We start from the raw sequence: 22,516 nt of genomic DNA, 5'->3' as shown, positions 1-22,516 counted from the left end.
CTTTCATGTCACCCCTCATCGTGAGTGGTTCTCTACCTATACAGGGGGTCGACATGGTGTTGTCCATCTTGGGGACAACTATGCATGTGACATTGCAGGTATTGGCAGTGTGCAGTTGCAGTTTCAGCATGGCTCTGTCTTCACACTTCAACATGTACGGCATGTACCTCAGCTCAAGAAGAGCTTGATTTACACAGGGCAACGTATGTCAGATGCCAGGATTATCTTTAGGGGGACATAAATATTTTGTCACCTTTGTTGATGATGCTACACGGAAGGTATGGGTTTATCCTATTCGTAGCAACGATAAAGTGCTTGACAAATTTAAAAAATTCTTGGCATTGGTTGAAAATCAAACTGAGAATACACTTAAGCCTTCGCTCTGACAATGATGGGGAATATGTGTCCAAGGCCTTTTACGCATTTTGTGACAACAAAGGGATCAAGAGGGAGCTCACTGCTCCTCATAATCCACCCCAAAATGGAGTTGCAAAGCGTATGAATTGGACCATACAGAATAAGGTCCATACGATGCTGTCTCATGCTGCATTACCACACGGTTATTGGGTAGAGGCTGTTATGACAACCATACACTTAATTAATTAGTCACCAAACACGTCTTTGGGGGAGGGAGCTCCCCAAGAAGCGTGGTCGGGCAAGCCATCTTCATAATGCTCACCTGAAAGTGTTTGGCTGCAAGGCTATTGTGCACATTCGTAAAGAAAAACCCAACAAACTTGAGCCAAAGTCCTGTAAATGCATTTTCCTAGGATATGGTGACAAGGGTGAAATGGGGTATAGATTATGAGATCCCAAGAAAAGGAAAGTAGTACACCACAAAGATGTTATCTTTCGGGAAGATTGCATGCATAAACAACCCGAAAAGACTGAGGAGGTCTGTAGGGTTGTATTCCGGGAAGAAATACCTTTTGGACAACAAAATGTGCCCACTGTACATACAGCAGCAAATACATGCTGTAAATGAACCTGTAAATGCAGAAAATAATGCTGGAAATGATCAGCCAGCTATTGTCCATTATAATGAGCCACTACATGTGCAAGAACAGCTAGGACAGCAAGCTATTAATGCTGATTTGCAAGCTGAAATGCCAGGACAGCATGCTGAAAATGGAAACTTGCAGGAACAGCCAAAAAGCAATGATCATTGGGTTAGGAGATCATCTAGGGCTACTAGACAACCTGATAGATTTGTTCCTGGTGCAAACAATGTGGCTGATTATGTCATATTGACAGACTGTGGTGAACCATCTTGCTTCAAGGAAGCAATGGATAGACATGACAGCAAGAAATGGTATAAAGCCATGTTGTCAAAGATAGAATCTCTTGAGAAAAATGACACTTGGGACTTGGTACAGTTACCTAAAGGGCAAAACACTTCCATGCAAATGGGTTTACAAGATGGTCACTTCTGGTTCCTCACCAAAGTACAAAGCAAGATTGATTGCGAAGGAGTACAAGCAGGAACATGGAATTGACTTTGATAAGATCTTCTCTCTGTAGTCAAGATGACTATCTCGAGAACCATTTTAGGCTTAGTTGCAGCTTTACTCTAGATATGGGTGCTCCAAATAAGGGATTAACCGCCCCATCAACCAGTTTAAGATCTTTTGCAGGTCTCAAACCAACCCCAGCATAGACATGCAATGCATTTAGCGCGTTAGCATATTCAAAAATAATAAGGTTTAATCTTATTAAGATCAACCTTATTTTTAAATTCCACTCCCTGTAGATCAGGTAATAAAGCCATGGACTTATTTTTACCTATCCTAACTATCTTGTAAGGGCCATCCCATCTAGGTTTCAACTTTTCTGGAAATAGCTCCCTATGCGCATCGTAGTACAAAACTAATTGTCATTTCTTAAAGGTATATTTCTTTGCTTTTAGATTATGCAGCCACTTCATCCAACGCTTAGCCACTTCCTGATGTAACAAACTCTGCAATTTGAGCTCATCCAAGTGAGCTATAGTCGTAAGCCGCTCAAATAGGGCATTTGCATTGGTTTTATATGCTCTCTGTTCTGTCTGTGCCATGAGGGTGTTCTTCTGTTTGGGACAACATTGAGACTATTTTTATGGTTTTGAAGCTTGAGGTGAAGGTATAAGGAAGACAGAGGAAAACAGAGTGGTGGTTTCCATGTTTGTTGATGTGTTCAAAACTCAAAACAAGAGAAAGCTCTCTCCTTGCCAGCAAACTTCTCAAAACATCATGATGATTGGGAAAAACACCTCTGTATTGCTAATCTAGTGCACTTATTGCAGCTACAAAGTCCACAAACTATCCCCTTAATCTCTTACCCATTTTAATTTCGACTAAAAGTGACAGAGTGGAGAATTTTGGGCTCACTCTCAACTTAAGTCTTTGAGTTCTACCAACCATTAACCAAGTACACTTAGTTTGTGTATATGGCCTCAAAAAATTTCAACCAATCACTTCCTGGTCCTGAATTTCGTGTGTACAGAAACAGGCCCAATGTACAATGAGACAGACTTGACATATGAGAACTGACACATGACTTAACACAGCTTGGGTGATAAAATTAGATGAGACCTTACATCACTGTGTGGTGGACACAAAGTAGGCCACCTAAATTATTTTATATATGAGAGGCTGAAAGAATGAAGATGATCCCCTCAACATCATCAATTTGAATATAAAAATCAGTTTTCTTCCTATGTTCATTCATCTCAGTATCCTCTTCCTGTTTCTCTAATATCCATCAAGAACTGGATGACCAACCTAGCCATCTTTCTAAGACAAGCACCTTGAGAAAAAAAAACTAATTTTTAATGTTTTACTTTGTAGTGATAAGATAATTGTACATTTAGCAAAGATGATCAGAACTATTTTCATAATGTAAATGGAAACTAAGCCCAGAATTGACATACCAGCCAAGCCATAGCAGCATCAAATGCCCTAAACACAATTGCTGTCAAGCACTGACGAACTGATGCTGTCAGATTGGGCTTCTCCAAGTACTCAAAAGTACAACTCAATGCACTCTTCCTGCCTTGCTCCCTGAAACTCCTTGCTAAAATTCCACCATTGTAGTTCAACCGAAGAATCTCTAAAAAAGCAACTGCCAGGAAGTATGTTGCTTTTACACCTAATCAAGATAATTAACAGATTTAAACAGTTGTTACATGCCAGCTTATGCATCTAACATAAAAAAGTAAAATTCTTACAGAAATGGGCTGCACCAGAACATAAATAAATCAGCTCAACAATAATGCATCCTAGATGCTAACATGTTTAATGACTTTTTCTATTTAAAAACACATTGTCTCTAAAGCATCCAAAATTGTGAATTCTTCCCACGAGCAGGTAAAGGAAATCCTACAAGAGACCACACCAGACAGTTATGTGAAATACCTGAAATGGAGCTTAGAGAGGTCATGTCAACATGATCCCTCAATGCTGCAAAAAGAGCAGCTCTCTGAGCTGCAGCTGCTTTCTCATTATTACTTCCTCTTCGACTTCCAGGATTATGAAGTTCATTCAATTCCAACTCATCTTCCACACATTTCAAAGAGCTTACCACCTGCAACAGAGAATGGCTATTTTATCACGCTGAAGCAAAAGAAGAGAAGCCTTCAAAATATATGCAGGAGTAGACTACTTACTAGAGGTGGTGTACCCTGTGTGATACGTGTTACAGCAGCAGACCATTGCGTGTTCCACATATATGGACCTGCTACTGCTTGCAAGGCAACAGCACTCATACTCCCTAAGCTGGGAATGCTTGTTGAAACATTCTTTGCAGGAGTTGGTGTCTTTTGAATTGGTGGTGCCAAACCAAATAGGACAATGTAGAACCAAAGATTTCTGAACAGTTTGAGTAAAGAAGGCTCAACAATCCCAGAAAAGTCAAAATCAGAGCATATTTCGGCAACAGATGGTAATAGAGGACCGAGTAAATCAGCACCATTTCTGTGTAACAGACAAACATCATAATCACTCATTGTGAAAATATAACATTTGAAGACTACCGGATAGGCCTGCATGTCCACAAGGAGCCCAGACCCCGCAGTCAAGATATATATTAGCTACAGATGAAACTCGGTTTCATACTTGCCACTCTTGGATTCTGCAGCCAATCCAACATCAGAACAAAGCAGCAGCAGCCGCTGTCGATAATCTGACCTCAACTTAGGATGAGAGAGATCAGAAGCGATGGTCAGAAATGCACTAGGGAGAGTCTGGACACAAGAAGAGAGTTTAATTCAAGAACAGTGACACATACTCAAGCCAACATTCACAAGACAATCCATAGATCTCACCTCCACTCTTTCAGTTGTGGCCTCTGGAGCCAGAGTCCTGCTCTCAGTTGAACCAACTGTTGAAAGTTTATCAAGGTAGCTTCTACTGAGCAGGACAATAGTCTCCCGATAGGACTTCTCAAACCCAAGACTTGCCATCCGAGCCACTGCATCCAAAAGCTGCAGGAGCCAGCAACTTCTTAAAAACATGTGACATATCAGGTCCCCCATCAAAACCGCATGGATCAAGATGACTTTGAAAATCAGACAACATCAGCCAAATTAGACTGGGTTCATACCTGTAGCCGTATATGACTGGGTGTGGAAGCATCACCTTCCTCCAGGCTCTCTATAAACAGAGGCAAGATAATCTCTGTAACTTCGGCTTTTTTCATGGAAATTACTGTGTCTGCTAAAAAACGAATCACATTGAGCTGCATCGTTGCCATGACCTGTCTTTCTTTCTCATCCTTTAGAAGGGTCACAAACCGATGAAAAGTTTTGAGTGAGAACATAAGTTATAGAGTCTAAACTGAAGTCTTGGGAATACTTTCCCAGAATACCCATTGCAGCATTGTTCTGCTTTGATACAGGTAAGCTATGTTACAAGACATACAACTAGTTGGCTACATCAACATGCATGTGATCCAAAACTTGCCAGCTTGATGATACAGAATGTATTCATCTGCAGGGTGACCTTGAGGAGAGAAACTAGAAGAGAAAATAAGGGCCACTTTACATGTTACTTGTGTTCACTCATTACAAATAGAGCATGCAATACTCAGCAATATAAATGCAGATATACATTCCTCTAGGCTTTTCCAGTCCCCCAATTCACCTAAGATTTGATCAACACATAGGTCCCCACATACAAAGTGATCATCAAAACACAACTCCATACATTACACACACAAAGTTCCGCATGCTCTCCATCCAATGTGAAACAACAAGAGAAGTTGCAATTTGATGTCATCCAATTATACATAGTCCCAAATTCCATGCTGAAACTTCACTCAGCCTCGCCATATTTGAGTAACTGTAAATCCGCAGTTTCATAACATGCAAACAATGACACATACGGAACTCTACTCACAGGAAAAAATTATCTCCTGGTCAGGTCTGTCATTTAAGAATTTGAGCAGCTCTCTGCCAAAATACTCAACAATACAAACAAGGAAAAGTAAAAATTTTGATAAAGAAGACTCTCCTTTGATCACCTAATAGTAGATCAATGTGCTTTATAGGTTTAAAAATGCAGCTCTAGATTGGCTGAGATAGCAAGGTACAACCTCTTGAAAACTACTACATAAAGTCTATTGCACATAGTAGCTAGAAGCACTTGAATTTCAGAATACACACTCAAATTTTCGAGAATATAGGCACTACTTGCCATTTCTTAACCTCGTAATGGATTATAACATCATGATCAGAGATAGGGTATTTAAAAGTAAACACATAAATGCTCAAAGATCAACTTGAAGTAAAGACATGTCACATGTATAATAAAAGCGACAGACACGTATATATGATATATCTAGCAAAATACATAAATGAAAAGTGCTAAAAGGTCACACTTGAATCCTGAGAGAGAGAGAGAGAGAGAGATGTGAATAGATTCGCCGAGAGAGAGAGAGAGAGAGAGAGAGGGGGATTTGCATTCCTGGCATTTGGCAATTGCCTCTGGGTCCTTGCCGTGATTGGTGTAGCCTTTTTAGTATACTAGTCCGGGGATTTCCCACACGTTGGCCTACGGCCCTCGTGTCTCTTGTACTCGTGTAATCATGTAATCTTGTACTTTTTTCGTAATTAATACAATTACCTTTTACGAAAAAAAGAGAGAGGGAGAGTATTGTTGGCCTAGGCATAAAGTAATTGTGTGATTAATTGATAGAGAATGAAAGATAAAGAATGAATTAATCCATGCACAATAACTCAATCACAAAAATGAGAGGTGATGTATGAATGAGTGAGAGAGAATACAACGCCGAAGGCGATCAAAAGGAATAACGCCACACTCATGTGCTAATGAGGCATAAAATGCCTTTTGATAATAAAATAAAACCCTCATGGCTTAACCATCATAGGAAGTCCTAGATGAAACGCCAACCCTAGTGTCACAGGGGCAACAACTACATCTAATGACAGTTTAAATGCCTAAGGAGCACCAATCATGTTTCAAAGGGCATCAATGTGTAGCCCATCTCAAACTGCCATCCATGAAACACGGACTAATCTAGGAACAATAACAAAATCCTAGAAAAAATTATATATGTGGTCATGGTTGGACATGTTCATCCTAATGGATATAGCAACCTACTACAATACAATGAATGACAAATCATGTTTTCAAATATATCATGAGTAGAAATAGCTAAATAGCTCAAATCTCTGATGGAGGAATAGCTTCATAAAAAGATCTATCAAAATGTATTTTGAATAACCAACCCAATCATAATCCATGAATCCATGCATAAGTGAAAAAACAACCTTGAAGAAAAGGCTTAAATCCTTGGTGTCCTTGAGGTAAGTGAAGACACTCTTCATTGTTTGTCAATGATTCACAACAGGGCTGTCAATTATGATGCTTAATTGGGTAGAATGCCTTGTTGGTGATGGAAGTATGCCCCCCTCAATGGTGACAATTTGGGAAAGCTAGAGCCAAAGTGACATAAATGACAACAAGTGGTTGCATGAAATGATGCTGTAATGCTGCAATTTGGACAGCACTGATCCCAATAATAAGCGAAATATCAATATATGAAATTAAAAACAGCAAATCTGAAATATATGACAAGGAATGAACATGTACCATAAAAGGATCACTCGCTGAAGGATTATGATCAAGAGAAATTTCAGCCTGTTGTTGATCACAAGTATCAAGACAATAAAGTCCTGATGTGAGAGTGCCGGTCAATACAATGAAAGAAGGTACCCAATCATTATAAACCGCACACCAAGGGCCATCAAAGAGGACACAAAAGCCCGAAGTAGCAATGACTGAAATGGAAAGAAGATTCTTCTTAATGCCTAGCACATAGAGGACATTCTGTAATGTCATGGAAGTGCTAGAAATAGTATTAACTTGCACAATGCCTTCAATTGCATGAGGCATTGTTTGCACACATGACTATGCCCCCCTAGATATATGAGAAATGGATGAGAATAATTCTCCACAAGAAGTGATGTGCTTAGAAACACCATTGTCGAAATATCAAGTAAAGCCGCATCAGTGATAAAAGAACAAGCATCATGTATAGAAGGATTATACTAACATTCGATGAAGAAAGTATATTCCTTGTTCTTGGCGAGGTTGGTGATCTCGTGGTGGGTGACGACTAGACCGGACTTCTTTTTCTTCTCCAATGCAATGTACTTACGACATTCAATAATGTTGTGCCCTATCTTTCGATAGTAATGGCACCTCTTTGGATTATCGAATGTACCGTTGGAAGGGTTGGAAGATAATGAACCAACATGGAAAGGTATCTTGGAGGAATGATTTGGTGAAGAAGACGAATGAACAGCATGGGTATTTGCTGGTTTTTTACCAACGTACTTGTTCTTCACTTGTTTTTTACCTTTTCCATGATGGTAAATAGAAAAGGCTTGCGCGGTTGAGACGGCTTTGTTCTTCCTACAATAGAAGAGACACAAGCAAGTCAAAACTGTAGGTAACTTGGTTGCCATAGTTACCAACCGCAAAGTGGTAGCAAAACCTTGATATGACTCCGGTAGGCCATTAACAATGATGGAAACAAGCTGATTATATGGGAATTCTTCATCAATATTTAATGATTGTTCAATAAGATCATTGATGCCAATGAGATAGGCATCCGTATTACCTCCTCCTTCCATGAGAACATCTTCCAATTGCTTACATAGGTAAGCAATGCGCACTTCATTGCGCACTCAATATAATGATCGAAGCTTATCCCATGCAGCCTTGGCTATCTTGCGCAATCGGATGTATGGAATGATGGCTCCCTTCACGGATAAAGCAATTAGGGCCTGTGCTTGGGTGTCACAGCCATTCCCTAAATCTAGTCTTGAGTGGGAGGCGATGTGGAAGAGGAAGATGATTTGGCATCATGAGAGCCACCTCACCATGTGGAGGCGGGAGGTGGTACCAGTGTTGGAGAAGTCGGCCTTTGCTCGGTGCCATTCACTATATGCCATAAATTCTTTGTGACAAGAACATGTCACATCATGTAAGCCCACATTGGGTAATTGGTGTCGTCAAGCTTGTCATCAGCACCAAGCATGAGTGGTGACCAACAAAATAATAATAATTTTATTGCCAGCCATGAGTAGTGATCAGCAATAAAATAATAATTTTCAAGTAAAGAGAGAGAATATAAATACCCGAATAATTGTAAATCATTGATAGAAGAGATGCTGGCCACCTCTATGAAGTCAAATAATATGAAGAATAATATTTTTTCTTGTTGTTTTCCTGCTGAGGAGAGGGAAAATAATGCAAAACATAATAAGATAATGTGATCAGCAGCAGAATTTGACAAGGATTTGCCCAATAAATGCGCCAAAATAAGAGAATTTGTCTTCAAAGTCTATGGAGATGGGCACAAACAGTCCCGTAAAAGACCTCTTCAATGTGTGGCAGCCAAAGAAGATGATTCGAGGCAAAAGTCCCAAATTTTGGCAGCCCACAGGTGAAGAAGCATGAAGACAATGTCAGGAAGGCCAGTTCATATGCCAAGGAAGGGAAATTGGACAAAAGCCCCAATATTTATCCAAAATTTGAAGAGAAATTTAAGTAATTGGATAAATTTATTACCCAATTGATGTTGAATGCCACACCTCGGGCTGAATTGAGCCTTGATTTTGATGAATTTCAAAAAAGCCCCAAATTTTCCAAAGAAGTTGGGGTGAAATTGAGCCCAAATGATGAAAAGCCACAAATGTTATCGAAAATTTGAAGAGAAATTTGAAGAATTTTTGTGAAATTTCTACCGCATGTTGTCAAATGTCGTGTCTTGTGATGAATTGAGCTGAGCCTCAATGTCAATGAAGAATCCCAAATTCTTGAAAAAACCCAAATTTTTCATTGAGATTTGGGCAAAATTTTGCCAATTAGATGAAAAGCCCCAAATTAGTTGATGACACTACCAAATTTCTATGAAAAGCCCCAAATTTTTTGTGCAAGTTCAGGCTGAATTGGGAGATTTGATGAAAATCCCCAATTTTTACACTATTTGTGCTTAGATGGGGTAGATGTGTAGAAACAAGGCCTTCTAGTGTAAGAGAATTTATAATAGAAATAATTGGTAAATGATCTCTTGAGATCTTGGACTATCGGCCGAAAACAGGATGACGCATCAAGTTGTCGGCATTTTGTGATGTCGAAGGTCAATGACGAGGCAATGATGCAGCAACTGGCGAACAATGATGAGGCCGATGGGTGACAGCACGAGGACGTGTCAACAGGGACAAAGTCTACGTGACGTGTTGACTAACTAGGTTGTTTGATTGGTGACCAACATGGCAATGTCAGGCGACAACTAGAAGATGGCATGGAGGTTAGCAATTCATCCGTGGGACAATACCATAGCAATGTCGACATAACACAACACCTATGGAGCAAGGTAAGTCGCCAACGCCAAATGGGCTACAGCAGCTACGGAGCAAGGTAGTTTGACAATGCCAAATGGGCTGCCGCATGGACCAAGAGGGGGCAATGACCCAAGAATTTTTGCAAGTTTGCATGGCAAGAATCTTATAGGGCTGCATTGCATGAAAATGTTGTGGCACTTTTTATTGCAACCAGCTCTACTCAGCAAGTCAGTTGCCACTAGAGGTGGCAAGTGCAAATTTTCATGGTAGACTTCAACAAGCATGCCTAGAAGGGCAACTATTTGTGTGGCAATAAGAGAGCACAACTAACCGGACAACACTTGATGTGACGCGAAGAGACCAACTGGTAGCGACAATGGTCAAAATAGTGGCATCCAATAGTCAATCCCCACTCATTGAAGTTGATAAAAGACGGTGCGATAGCAATGACTTCGTGTAGCAACTTGCTAAGGTGTGGCACTCAATGGCAATGGCTACGAGGAAGATGTCACAATAAGTGGTTCTGATACCACTATTGGCCCAAGCGTGAAGTAATTGCACAATTAATTGATAGAGAATGAAAAATGAAAAATGAAAAATGGATTGATCCATGCACAATAACTCAATCACAAAATGAATGAGAGAGAATACAATGCCGAAGGTGATCAAAAGAAATAATGCCACACTTACGTACTGATGAGGGGCAAAGTGCCTTTTGATAATAAAATAAAACCCTAATGGCTTAATCGTCATAGGAAATCCTAAATGGAACCCTAACCCTAATGTCACTTAGTGCCTAGGAAATTAGTGGCAACAACTGCATTTAATGACAGCTTAAATGCCTAGGGAGATTGGATCATGGATCAAAGGGAATCAACACATGCTCCATGATGTCAAAGGGACATCAAATTTTGAGATGCTTTAATCTTGCCAATAACATTTGATTAAGTTACTAATCAAATGCGCAAAGTTATTTAGCACATGTAATGCACATGGCAGTTATTTCATGGTACCAAGCCAAGGATCCCAAGGATACAGTGGGTATCAAAGGCAAAAGTTGTGATAAGTTATGCCAAGTGGATTTTTGTGGTCAATTGGTGTCAATTTTGACCCTAGGACAGTTGTTTGGTCAATAGGTATCAACGGTGACACTAGCGACTAGCATTAATTAATTAATTAATACCATTCTAAGGGTCAAGTCAACAAAAGTTGGGAACCGCTCCAAGTTGCAAATGGCCTAGCCAATTTAATTATGGATGGGCAAATTTAACTTTGATTAGGATCACAAGGGCTGAAATTAATTTTCAGAACTATTTAATTTTGAAAATTAATTAAATGGCTAGATAATGCAAAAAATTGGATTTAGAAGGCTGCCACTTAGCAAGAATGTCCATGAAAACTAAGAAAACATTTTAGGGGCTCGGCCTCAACCATTCAGGAGTTTTTAGCCTATAAGAGAGAGAGAGAGAGAGAGGAAGCTACTCGTCTGATGTTCTTGTAGTGGGTGACCTTCTGGAGATTGGGACAGCAGACAAGAGCCATCCTAGAGCTAGCGACAACAACAAGACCATCATTTTGGAGGCTCTAGACAGCAAGAGATAGTGTTAAATGTTGTTAGGTGCAAGCCATACGCTGATTCTAGGTTTTCTCGCATGAAATTCTAAATTCTCCCTCTGGCATTCTCTCAACTATTCCAATCCATTCTTAGGAGATCTCAGCTTATCCCAACCATTTGGAATAGATCTCAATCAAATTTGGTGGACAATAGGAGAATTTCGGCTATAAATCCTGAATTTCTGCAAAAATTAAGATTTAGCAACCACCTCAGGAACCATGCCATCAATAGAACAATCCATTCTTAGGAGATCTCAGCTTATTCCAACCATTTGGAATAGATCTCAATCAAATTTGGTGGACAACAAGAGGATTTCAGCTGTAAATCCTGAATTTTTGCAAAAATTAGGATTTAGCAACCACCTCAGGACCCATGCCATCAATAGAAGGCATCGTACACTGAAATCAGCACTTGCAATTTGTGCTATTGATGGGGATTTCACATGCCAAGCCATCCATTGCAAATTTGGGGTAGCATATAGCCAATTGGGGTCCAATTAGAACAAGTCCTAGGTGAAATTAAAGGAGCAAAGTGCCTGATTTGTCTGCTGATTGTGGAACCAACAAGGGGCTTTTGGATCAGCCAAAGAGATTGCGCAATCTCAGCTTGTAATAAATCCATTGGCAATTGAAGATAAAGAAATACCAAAAGCGGTACCATTTTTGGGGCTACCATGGTATTCAATGTCCAAGATTATTAAGGTAAATTGTGCATTTCAATTTATGCTTATTTGCTGATTGTTGTAATTAAGTGCTTGATCAAAGAATCACCACCCTCTCCAAGAAGAATGGCTGGTTTCATGGTTCCGTTACTAGGATACCACTCAATCCCTTGATTTGGTGGGTCTGAAGTACCTAATTGCAAGCCAAAGCTTTGTGCTAGCACTAATTTTTCTCTCAGTTGAAAAATTACAGTAATATGTCTATGTCTTCATACAGTGAGATGGAATCAAGCAGTGATGATACCTCTCAATATGAACACTCACATGGGAAAGAAGGAAATGCAATGCCTGATCTTGGACAAGGCTTAAACCATGGACAACAAGCTGAAAATGTTGTTGTTGGGCAAAATGCAGGGTCTTCAAGGCATAATGAGGTTGATGACCAACAAAGTGAAGAGGAATTTGATGACTAATTCAAGAATCGGATGAGGACAGTAGCAAATCTCTATTCTAAATTGGTAAAGGATCTTCAATTCGCCCGATTTTTGAATGCTCCAAAGAAGGACAGCAAGGGCAAGAAAAAGAAGTCATCTTCTACACCTTCAAAACAGCAAGATGCACCGACAGTAATGCCAAAGTCTTCATTTAGGGCTCCCAAAGATGGTAATGAAGCAAAACAATTGGTACCTACAAGGAAAGGAATGCAAATGCAAAGCCATCATGGAAGAGCCAATCCAATGGATTTTGGATAGCTAGGCATGCATGCTATGATGGGGCAACTAGGATACTTTGGTGGTAGCACGACTTCTTATGCTATGGTGGGACAAGGACTACATACAAGAATGTAGGGTACAAATCCCTACGGTATGCAGCAGCCAATTCACAGTGTGCAAAAGGCCCAAGGGCCAATGTATTCGGGTATTGCTAGAAATGTGCAAAACTCAATGTATGGCAGCATTGGCTTGATACCTAGGGCACAAAATAGCATGTTTGGTAATGCATATGCATCCCCAAATGCTTATGGGACTCAAGGAGTGAGTGTTGGTTGTGCCAATTCTCCATTTGGTATTAGTTTTGATGTAAATTCAGCAAATGCACCCTTTTTGCAGCAACCAGTGTATGACAACTTGACACCCAAAGGGACAAAAAAAGGCTATGATAAGGGTGGAAAAGCAGTGAAGTTTGAGTCCTTCAATGGTGCACAAGATAGGCTGAAAGCTTTGACTTTCATTCAACAATTTGATGCAACCTATTCAAGGGAAACCTTCACCGAGTCCGCGAAGATTCGAAAGGCAACCACTCGAATCCATTGCAATGGTGGTCCACTCTTTTAATGCAAGGTAGATAACCGTCAACATGGGTACAATTCAAGCAAATGCTTGCATCAAATTGGTTAACAAGTACCACTTTGGGCCTAAGGTATTTAATTAGCCATTAAATGTCAATGGTGACATTAGGAACTAGGCATTCATTAATTAATCAATGCTAGTTCAAGACACTTAATACTCACAATCACTTGGGAGTCAAAATGACCTAGCCTTTTTTTTTTGGCATGGACCAGGGCTAAATTAATTTTTAGAATTATTAATTCTGAAAATTAGTTAAATGGCTAAGAAATCTAATTAGAAAATTGCCACTTGGCAAAACTTGCCCATGCAAGGGAGGGAAAGGCTATTAGAGGCTATTGGAGCCTCATTCCAAAATTGTGAAGATTAGGAGAGGAGAGGAGGGACTTGTTGCTAGAATGATATTTTGATAATGGAAGCATTCCATGATGTTCTGGTAGTAGTTTTGAATTCTTTTTATGTATTATGTTTTGGTCATGCTGGCTGAAAATTTTAAGCGAACGTTTGGCAGTAGCATGGTTATGCAATAACGGCCAACATTGTTTTACTATGACACCTTATGAAAATTCCAATGCAATATCTCTTGCTTTTGGTACATTGCAGTGTAGTTGTGAATGATTGTAGGGGATTTCAAGGGAGAGGTCTATCACGGAGGAAGTGTATGTTCAATGCTTTGCTTAGCATTTGGCTTAGACATTAATCAAAAGTGCACATGTGAGGAACACATGTGATGGGAAAGTTAGTTAAGTCATAATGACAAGCCAAGGACCAAGTTTGCAATGGACATCAAAGGCAACTTATATTGGTTACATACTAATGGGTGTCTCGTGTTAGTTTTGGGATAGGGCACTTAATTGGTCAAAAAATGTCAGGGGTGACATTAGGAACTAGGCATCAATTAATTAATTAATACCAATTTAGGGACCAATTAATGCATGGAACCACTTGGGAGTCAAAATGACCTAGCCAATTTATTTGTGGATGGGCACTTAGAATTTTTTGGGTAGGAGGCTGAAATGATTTTCAAAATTATTAATTTTGGAAATTAATAAAATGGCTGAAAAATCCATTTGGAAGGCTGCACTTGGCAAAACCTTTCCATGCAAGTAAGGGAAAGATTGTAGGGGTTTAGCTAGCCTCACTCCAACCATTCTCAAGGTGGTGAAAGGGGGGTTGAGGGGGGGGCAGGGGGGAAGAGAGAGAGAGAGAGAGAGAGAGAGAGAGAGAGGAGAGGCTATATCATCAGACATAGCAACAGCTATTGGAGACAGTTCCGGCCAGTAGGGTCTAGGGAGCTGCCCAAGATCAAGTAACAACACCACGAAGGCAACTCCTACAAGGCTTTGGGCCGCAACTGACTAGCTTCTAGGCTGCGGATAGTGAGCATGAGTATCATCTAGGCTACAAACAGCAAGCGATTGTTTGGTGCAAGTCCTCACGAAGAAATTCTGAATTTTCCCTCTCCTCAACATTCTCTATCAATCTCCAACCAATTTTCAGCCATTCTCAACAGATCTCAGCCATTGAATGTGGTAGCAAGAGCATTTGCTATATAAACCATAATTTACAGCAAACATTGGGGTTTATCAACCACCTCAGGTCATGTGCCAAGAAATTGAAGACCTAGTACTTGAAATTAGTAGCTGAAATTCGTGGATTTTCAAATATTTCAAGAAACCAGCCAATTCCAATTGAGTTTGCGTTCCTTTTGACCATCCTATTAGTTCAAGGGGCAAATCAAATTGAAGGCTTGCTGGTCATTTTTGATAGCAAGTAGAATTGGATTTTGTAAGGAGATTGGAGCAATCCCAACGTACCTATATCAATTGCAATACAAGTTAAAGAGATACTGAAACCAACATTCCTTCTTGGAAAGGATGGTAGATGACCTAATTCAACACAAACTACAGCAAGGAACACACCAATTCAAAGGAATTGACAAGATTCCAACAATGGAACCATGAAACCAACTTGCCTTCTCGGAAAGGGTGGTACATGACCTGATTCAACACAAATTACAGCAAGCAACAACTTCACAAATCTGAAATTACACACTTAACTGACTAATCTTGGATAGCCATGCCCGATAATTGGCTGGTGCCCATCCACATTAAATGTTCTAACCCCTTTTGAACGGTCCATAGTTGTCAAGTACGAAAGGTACGATAAGATACGGTACTAAATGGTACCTTAAGATTTTATAAGGTACGGTACGATATTAGTACGACAAAAAAGTAACTTGATTATTTTGGACAAAAGATAATAGAATAGATATTTCAAGTCTAAATAGCAATGCTATTAGAGTATATAAGATGAGTACTTGAGGGTAACAAGCCAAGGCCCAAAACCTAATGCGGAATGCGCAACATGCGCTACTGCTACCTACAATTTACAACTACATAGATGGGAGTGGATACATCATACATGCATGATCATACAAATAAGAGAAGTGTGGGCTTGAGAGAGAGAAGGTTGAGAGAATTTGTTTGAATCTCAAATAACCTAATCTCATGGGAGAATCATATTAATATAAGGAGCATTTAGCTCATCCCAAAGTGCAGTTCGAATGGGAAAGATGCATCCATTAAGTTGGTACCTTATGGTACTAATACGTAAGGTACAGTACCTAAAGTATGGTATAGTATCAAACCTTTCGTACGTGGTACTAGTGCAACTAGAGAGAGGTTGAGACTATAGAGAGAGAGAGAGAGAAGGTTGAGAGAGAGAGGAGAGAGAGAGAGAGAGAAATCAATAGGAGAGAGCTCGTCGATGGCGCCCACTCGTGACCTGCCGCATGTACCGATTCGTCATCATCCGTTGCCTGGTTTCCCCTGCGTGCAGACGGCATACGTCCATCGTCAGTCCTGGCGGCTAGGGTCCCTGCCGTCACCCTTCCATCTCATCAGCCTTCGTTTCGCGCGTCCTGGTCCTCAGCGCCATTCTGGATCGTCACGGGTTCCCTTGTGCCTATTTTCTGCCCACTCGCGCTGCCACGCCTGCAGACGCCCATCTACCTTTGACTACTCTATTGTCCGCGGATCCGCCTACTCGTTTTGTTCCCTTCTGCAGAGGCGCCCAGCTGCGGTCAACCCTAAGCCCCACAGTCATCAAAGAGGCAGCGTCTCGACCCGAGTGCTCACTGATCTGTACAGAGAGAGAGAGAGAGAGAGCAACAGCTTTCAGCGAACAGCGGGAGCGAGAGCCTGAGCGAGCACGGGAAAGAGGCCTCGTGTTCCTTGCTAGTAGACGTGCCCTCTCTGCCCTGCGGGCATATGTTCTTGCTAGTGCACTGCCTGAGCCCCTTCATCAGTCAAGTGCAAGGTCCGTTCTGCCCAAGAGAGAGAGAGAGAAAGGCCTGCGCCGTTTCTACTTCCCGTGAGCTCCTAGCTCGACCACTGACCGGCACACGTAGTGATACAACATGGCTGGTCTGGATATGGCTTTTATAGACCAAACAGTGGCAGCTCTTGGTCCGGATTCTGATACAGAGAAACCCGAAGATATGGTTCCTTGCACAGAGGAGATGCCCCTTGGTCCTGACTTTCAACCTACGAGCAAACACACCAAGCATACTTCGGATGAGACAATGGATCATCAGGATCGTTCTTATGCACAGGTTGCCTCGTATTTTGTGGACACTCAGAATGTTGACTGGGAGCATCTGTTGGAGTTTGCCAACACGCTGCTTGGCAATTATGTGCAACATAATCAGGAAGCGTTTTCTGACTCTGGAACTGAAGATGTTCTGGAAGCCATTGTGGACCCGAAAAATGTCTTGCGCTCATTTTTAGTGTTTTATGAACGAGCTGTTATACTCTTCTTCATTGGTAGGATCCCATTGATTTCCTGTATTTGCCAGTGGCTGCAGAGTCTGCTACAAGGGAAGTGTGTTGAAGAGATTTTTGTTGGGCCCCGATGCTTTTATGAGGTGCTGTTGAAATCTGAGAAGCATCATGCTGATCTCCTGTTTAAACTGCCATTGTTCTTTGATCGCCGTTTGGTCCATGATGTGCCATGGCGCCCAATGGCAGATTTTCAGCGCCTGCTTCAACGTGAATGCCCGATGTGGGTTGAAGTGGAAAATTGTCCGGCTGTCTATTGGCCCCTGTTAAAGGATGCCATGGCCGTGGTGGGCACTGTTCTTGTCCCCCCGAGCCTCAGGGCCATGAATCGTAACCGTTTGTGTATGTTATGGGACACTGCTAGGACAAGGCCTGCTTGGTTACGTCTTAATTGCTCTAGCATGCATCCTTTGCACTTTGGTTTGAAATGGGGTAACTTTGCAGGGCACTGCTTTTCGTGTGGAAAATTGGGGCATTTTATAGCTGAATGCCCAGAGAAGCAACCGACTTCAGATATTGAGCATGTTGTGCTGCCCATGGATGATATAGCGCTTGCTGCTCCGTTGCAGGATGCAACCCAGCCACCTAAAGTTTTGGATAAAGATAAACAAGTTTCGAGTTTGGATTCCCATAGCAATGAATGGGTTGATGTACGTGCAAAAAAAAGTAAAAGGTTTGATGCTGGCATGGCGGATATTGTGCCTACTGCCTCACAAGATTCCATGCGCACTTATATGCGTAGGAAAGAAATGTTGTCTTCAGAGCACACTGCTCCTACTATGGCTTCCTCTGCTCCCCGTCATCAGCCTACCAGGAAAGTATATATGGACGGTCCAAACGGTCCTCCTGCTAAGTTGGCTTTTGATACTAGAGGTAACGTGATTACCCCATGGGATGTCGTTATCCCTGTTCCTTCCCCAAGACAGCAGATATACCGTCCACCTCCAAGTCTGGCTATCAGAACTCTTTTGCTGTGTTAGCTGATTTTTTGGATGAGGGACTCCTTGACATTCTAGCAGAAAAGGTTAAATCGCGGCAAACTGTGCCTCGTACCTGATTTTCTTTTTGAATACACATGAAGATAGCCGCATGGAATGTGCGACGCATTTGTTCTCGCCATAAGCAACATGCCATGTGGATTGTATTGCATGAGAATCAGTGGGATGTCCTGTGTGCTGTTGAGCACAAGAGTCACGGTGAAGCAGAAAAAGTTGTGGATTGCCATGGGTTTCGTTTGTTTTATGCAGGGACACATGCCATGCATTATTCTGGAGTGCTTATGATTGTACATGAAAAATATCAGCCTGTTCTTATTAAAAATGATGTACATGGCCGTTTTGTGGTGATTGAAATTGTATTTGAAGGAGAGATCTTATGGTTACTTGGCCTCTATGCTCCGAATGATCCTTTATCCCGCCGGGATCTTTGGAATACTTTGCGGACCTCCTTGTCACTTGGCAGAAGGGGTTTTTTGATGGGGGATTTTAATATGTGTGTTGATTCTTCACAATACACATTAGAGCATTCGGTAATGGACGCTCCGGAAAGTCGTGTGTGGAATGTATTGGCTCGTGACATTCTTAAGCAAGACCTTTGATCTTGGCTACACCCTTCTTCTACAGGGTTTACTTTTCACTCTATGCAGTATGCGACTACATGGTCACAGTTGGACCGCATGTACATCATGCAGACGGATGATTTTCTTCCTGAGATGCTCGAATTGAAAGTGTTGCAGCAATATGCCTTGTCGGACCATTTCCCTCTACAACTTGAGATGCTTGCACAACCCATTGCACCTTTTAAGCAATTTCTTGATAGACTCCCTTTGCGTTTCAACTCGTCTTATTTGAAGCATTCAATCTTTCAGGGCTATATGCAGCACTTGATTGATAGATTCTTATTGGACTTCTCTTCTGAGGGCAATGCTTCGTTTGAACAATTGCTCTCTAATGTGCAACGGATTGCTCGGCAGTATGGGATCCATCATGCCTCTCTTTGTCAGCGACGTCGACAGACAGCGGAGGACTTACTGGCTTTGGTTCGTTCTCTGCTGGTGGACACTCCAGATGATGTATTTCTGCTGTCACTGGAGATGCATTTGGCTGTTCTTATTAAAGAGTTTCAGTTGAAATCTTATCAACAAGCCAAATTGCAAAAACTGATGAAGAATTTGCAAGACAGTGCTTGTCAGACTCATAAGTTCTTTGAGCTCTTCATGCCTCTCCTGCTCGAGAGAATATGACTAGACTCCAAGATGCAGAAGGTCAAATGGTCATTGATCCGCAGACTATTGTGAATATGTATAGGAATTATTTCCTCAACCTTCTTGGTTCCACTTCTCCACCTTCAGACCACATTACTCATACCCGCTCAGTTTTCTATGATCTGGTCCGCAATCAGGTTTCACAGGACATGCAAGCTACTTTGGAGACAGATATTTGTGAGGCGGAGGTTATGGATGTTTTGTTACACTTGCCCAAGGATAAAAGTCCTGGCTGGGACGGTCTCACCAATGAGTTCTTTGAGGTCTTTGCTACCCAACTGGCGAAACCATTGACCGCTATGTTTCAGCAAGTGTGGGAAACAGGGTTCATGCCTTCCTCATGGAAAGAATGACTTATTAAACTGCTTCCAAAAGTTCCTTCACCGTCTATGTTGAAACATTGGCAACCAATTTCTTTGATGGGTTCTATGTATAAAATCTTTTCCAAACTAATGGCGAATCGGCTCCATAAGCATCTTCCTGCCCTGGTGCATCCTCTCCAATATGGTTTCATTAAGGGCCGCAACATTCTGCACAATGTATTAAATGCGCAACTGGCTATTGACTATGCAAGGCATTCTAATAAGGAGGTGGTACTGATTCAATTGGACCTGGAAAAGGCTTTTGATTATCCAGACTAGTCTTTCATTGCAGAACTTATGTCTACAATGGGCTTTGGTGCTTGGATGTCTCGTCTGATCTACACCATTAGTGCTGCAGCTTCTTCGCGAGTCATGCTGAATGGAGGTGTTACCGAGCCTTTTGTCCTTGCCCACTCTGTGAGACAGGGTTGCCCTTTGAGTCCTCTCTTTTTTGCCCTTGCGACTCATCCAGTTCTTTCGATATTATCTCATCTAGCAGCTTCTTCTCAGTTGGTTGGATTGTCTCTTCCTTCTGGATAGTACTTCATTAGTCAATCCTTGGCTGATGACAACTTTATGATTCTGCGTGCGGACAAGGATAATCTTCGTAAAGCATTAGATGTTTGGGCTTTCTTTGGTCAGGCCTCTGGTCTTCGCATCAATGCTTTGAAATCAGCTATTCTCAACTGCACGAAGTCGGATTTGCAGTCATTGGACTGGCAAGGAATGGTTATTCCCCGTGGTTCCATTGTCAAGCATCTTGGATACCCTTTGGGTGTTGATGTTCTGCCAAAGCAGCTACTAGAGTGGATTTCACAAAAACTGGCGGCGAAATTTCTGTATTGGAAGTCACAGGCTTGGCCCTTCCATGTTCGCCTCAAAGTGGCTCAAACAATTATGCTGCCAATTCTCACATATTTCTTGCCATTGCTGCCTTGGACTACTACTACATTGAATGCTCTTACTCAGTATATTCGTTTCATGTTATGGAAGGAGGATTCCTTCCATGCAGGCATTTCATGGATTTCTTGGTCGCATGCATGTATCCCAAAACACATGGGTGGTGGGGCTATCTTAGATGCCAAAACTCATATGCTGGCACTCCGTTGGTCTTTTTTTCGCGCCATGTGCTTGGATCATCACCCGTGGGTTGTTATAGCCCGTTATTTTCTTGAGGATCACAAGCTTCTGCATGGTAATACCCAAATTCGGGGTTCTTGGTGGCATGTTCTTAATGCAGACTCTCGGTTTTCTAGTCCTTCATCATCTCTGCTTGCCCATTTGGTATGTTCCTGGAGACTAGTCCTCCAGAAGGCTCAGTGGCATCCAGTGGAGGACCGCTTAGCTACTAACTCCTTCCAATTGGAATTGTTAGCAGTCTCGCGGTCTCTTTCTTGGGAAGGCAAATATGAGCTTAGACCAAAATTTAACCGCATGGCACGTTTGGGCTTGACTTCGGTCGCAGATGCCACCCTTGCCAGTCGCAATGTGTTGATAGTGTTTCGTACAGCCAGGAGACTTTTCAGGATCCCTCGTGGATACAGGGATTTATGGGGACAGCTTTTGATGATGCTCCAGAACAGACAACCCTTTCCTTCCCTTGCTTCGGATCGTCCCTGGCAGGACTAGGACCTTGCAGGACAACTGAATTTGGAAAAGGCTTCAGCTAACCAGGTGTATCATCTTCTAATTAAAGATCATCAATGGCTGGTTACTAAAGCTAATACTCTATGGGGATTGTGTAAATCCCGGTCATGGTGGAGGGTAACGGTGATGGAGGCCTAGTTGAACAAGACACCTTTCAAATATAAGGTCTTTCTTTGGAGGGTAATGATTGATGGTCTTCCGCTTGCTTCAACCCTTTCCAAGCGTCGCATCTCCAACGGCAATTGTTTCTTTTGCACCACCAGTGTGGAATCGGCTCATCATTGATTTATTTCTTGCCCTCTCGCTAAGAAAATCCAGTCCTTCTTGTCAGCAGTTTAGCGAGCGGTGATCGGTCTCTCGCTACACCCGTTTGATTGGGTTTTTGTGCAGCCCAAATACTCCACACCAATACAGCCACATATGAAGATCTTGTTTCACTTTCTTAGATATTGGGGCTGTTGGCATAACTGGACCATTCGGAATGCTTTTATTTTTTATTCCACCTCTAATGTTCAAGGGCATATTGCTAGGCTTAAAGGTCTCTTACTCTAGCAGATAGATCTTATTCGGCTCTCCGACTAGCTCCCTCAGGAGGACTTACTTCCTTGGCATATGGCAATTTCCGTTGCGTCTTTGCCATGACTTTTTGTAACTCTTTGGTCGTTTACTTCTTGTAGCGAGAGAGAGAGAGTTTTTGCACACGATGGCGTAGAGCCATCGTGTATCTTGTAATCATATAAACTTGTACTTTTTTTCGTAATTAATACAATTACCTTTTACGAAAAGAGAGAGAGAGAGAGAGAGAGAGAGAGAGAGAGAGAGAGAGAGGAGAGGCTTAAGAGAAAAAGAGGTTGTGAGAAGCTTGAGAGAGAGAGAGAGAGGCTTGGGGAAGAAATAAGCAAGAAAGAAGAAAAAAAAAGAAAGGAGAAA

General features: G+C 41.7%; 1 protein-coding gene across 2 annotated transcripts in view; it reads right to left on the bottom strand.

Annotated features, from left to right (window-relative positions):
* The window catches only part of LOC148041753 (Phosphatidylinositol 3- and 4-kinase family protein), a 63,753-nt gene that overhangs the window by 24,630 nt on the left and 16,607 nt on the right, over positions 1–22,516 (bottom strand). For both annotated transcript variants that reach the window (XR_015691432.1, XM_087682097.1), the window contains exons 4-9: positions 4,579–4,749; positions 4,301–4,459; positions 4,092–4,219; positions 3,644–3,950; positions 3,393–3,561; positions 2,909–3,126 (exon numbers count right to left, since the gene is read on the bottom strand). Coding sequence is in view for 1 of the 2 variants with exons in the window: in XM_087682097.1 (XP_087538223.1) it covers positions 2,909–3,126; positions 3,393–3,561; positions 3,644–3,950; positions 4,092–4,219; positions 4,301–4,459; positions 4,579–4,749 (1,152 nt within the window). In the remaining variant the exon portion in view is untranslated. The remainder of the gene's footprint in view (positions 1–2,908; positions 3,127–3,392; positions 3,562–3,643; positions 3,951–4,091; positions 4,220–4,300; positions 4,460–4,578; positions 4,750–22,516) is intronic.

Source organism: Lygodium microphyllum, chromosome 1 (assembly GCF_053477565.2).
Source record: "Lygodium microphyllum isolate KBCC chromosome 1, Lygodium_microphyllum_v1.1.10, whole genome shotgun sequence".
Classification (NCBI taxonomy): domain Eukaryota; kingdom Viridiplantae; phylum Streptophyta; class Polypodiopsida; order Schizaeales; family Lygodiaceae; genus Lygodium; species Lygodium microphyllum.
The sequence above is the reverse complement of the archived record's forward strand: the minus strand, read 5'-3'. Positions and strand labels throughout refer to the sequence as shown.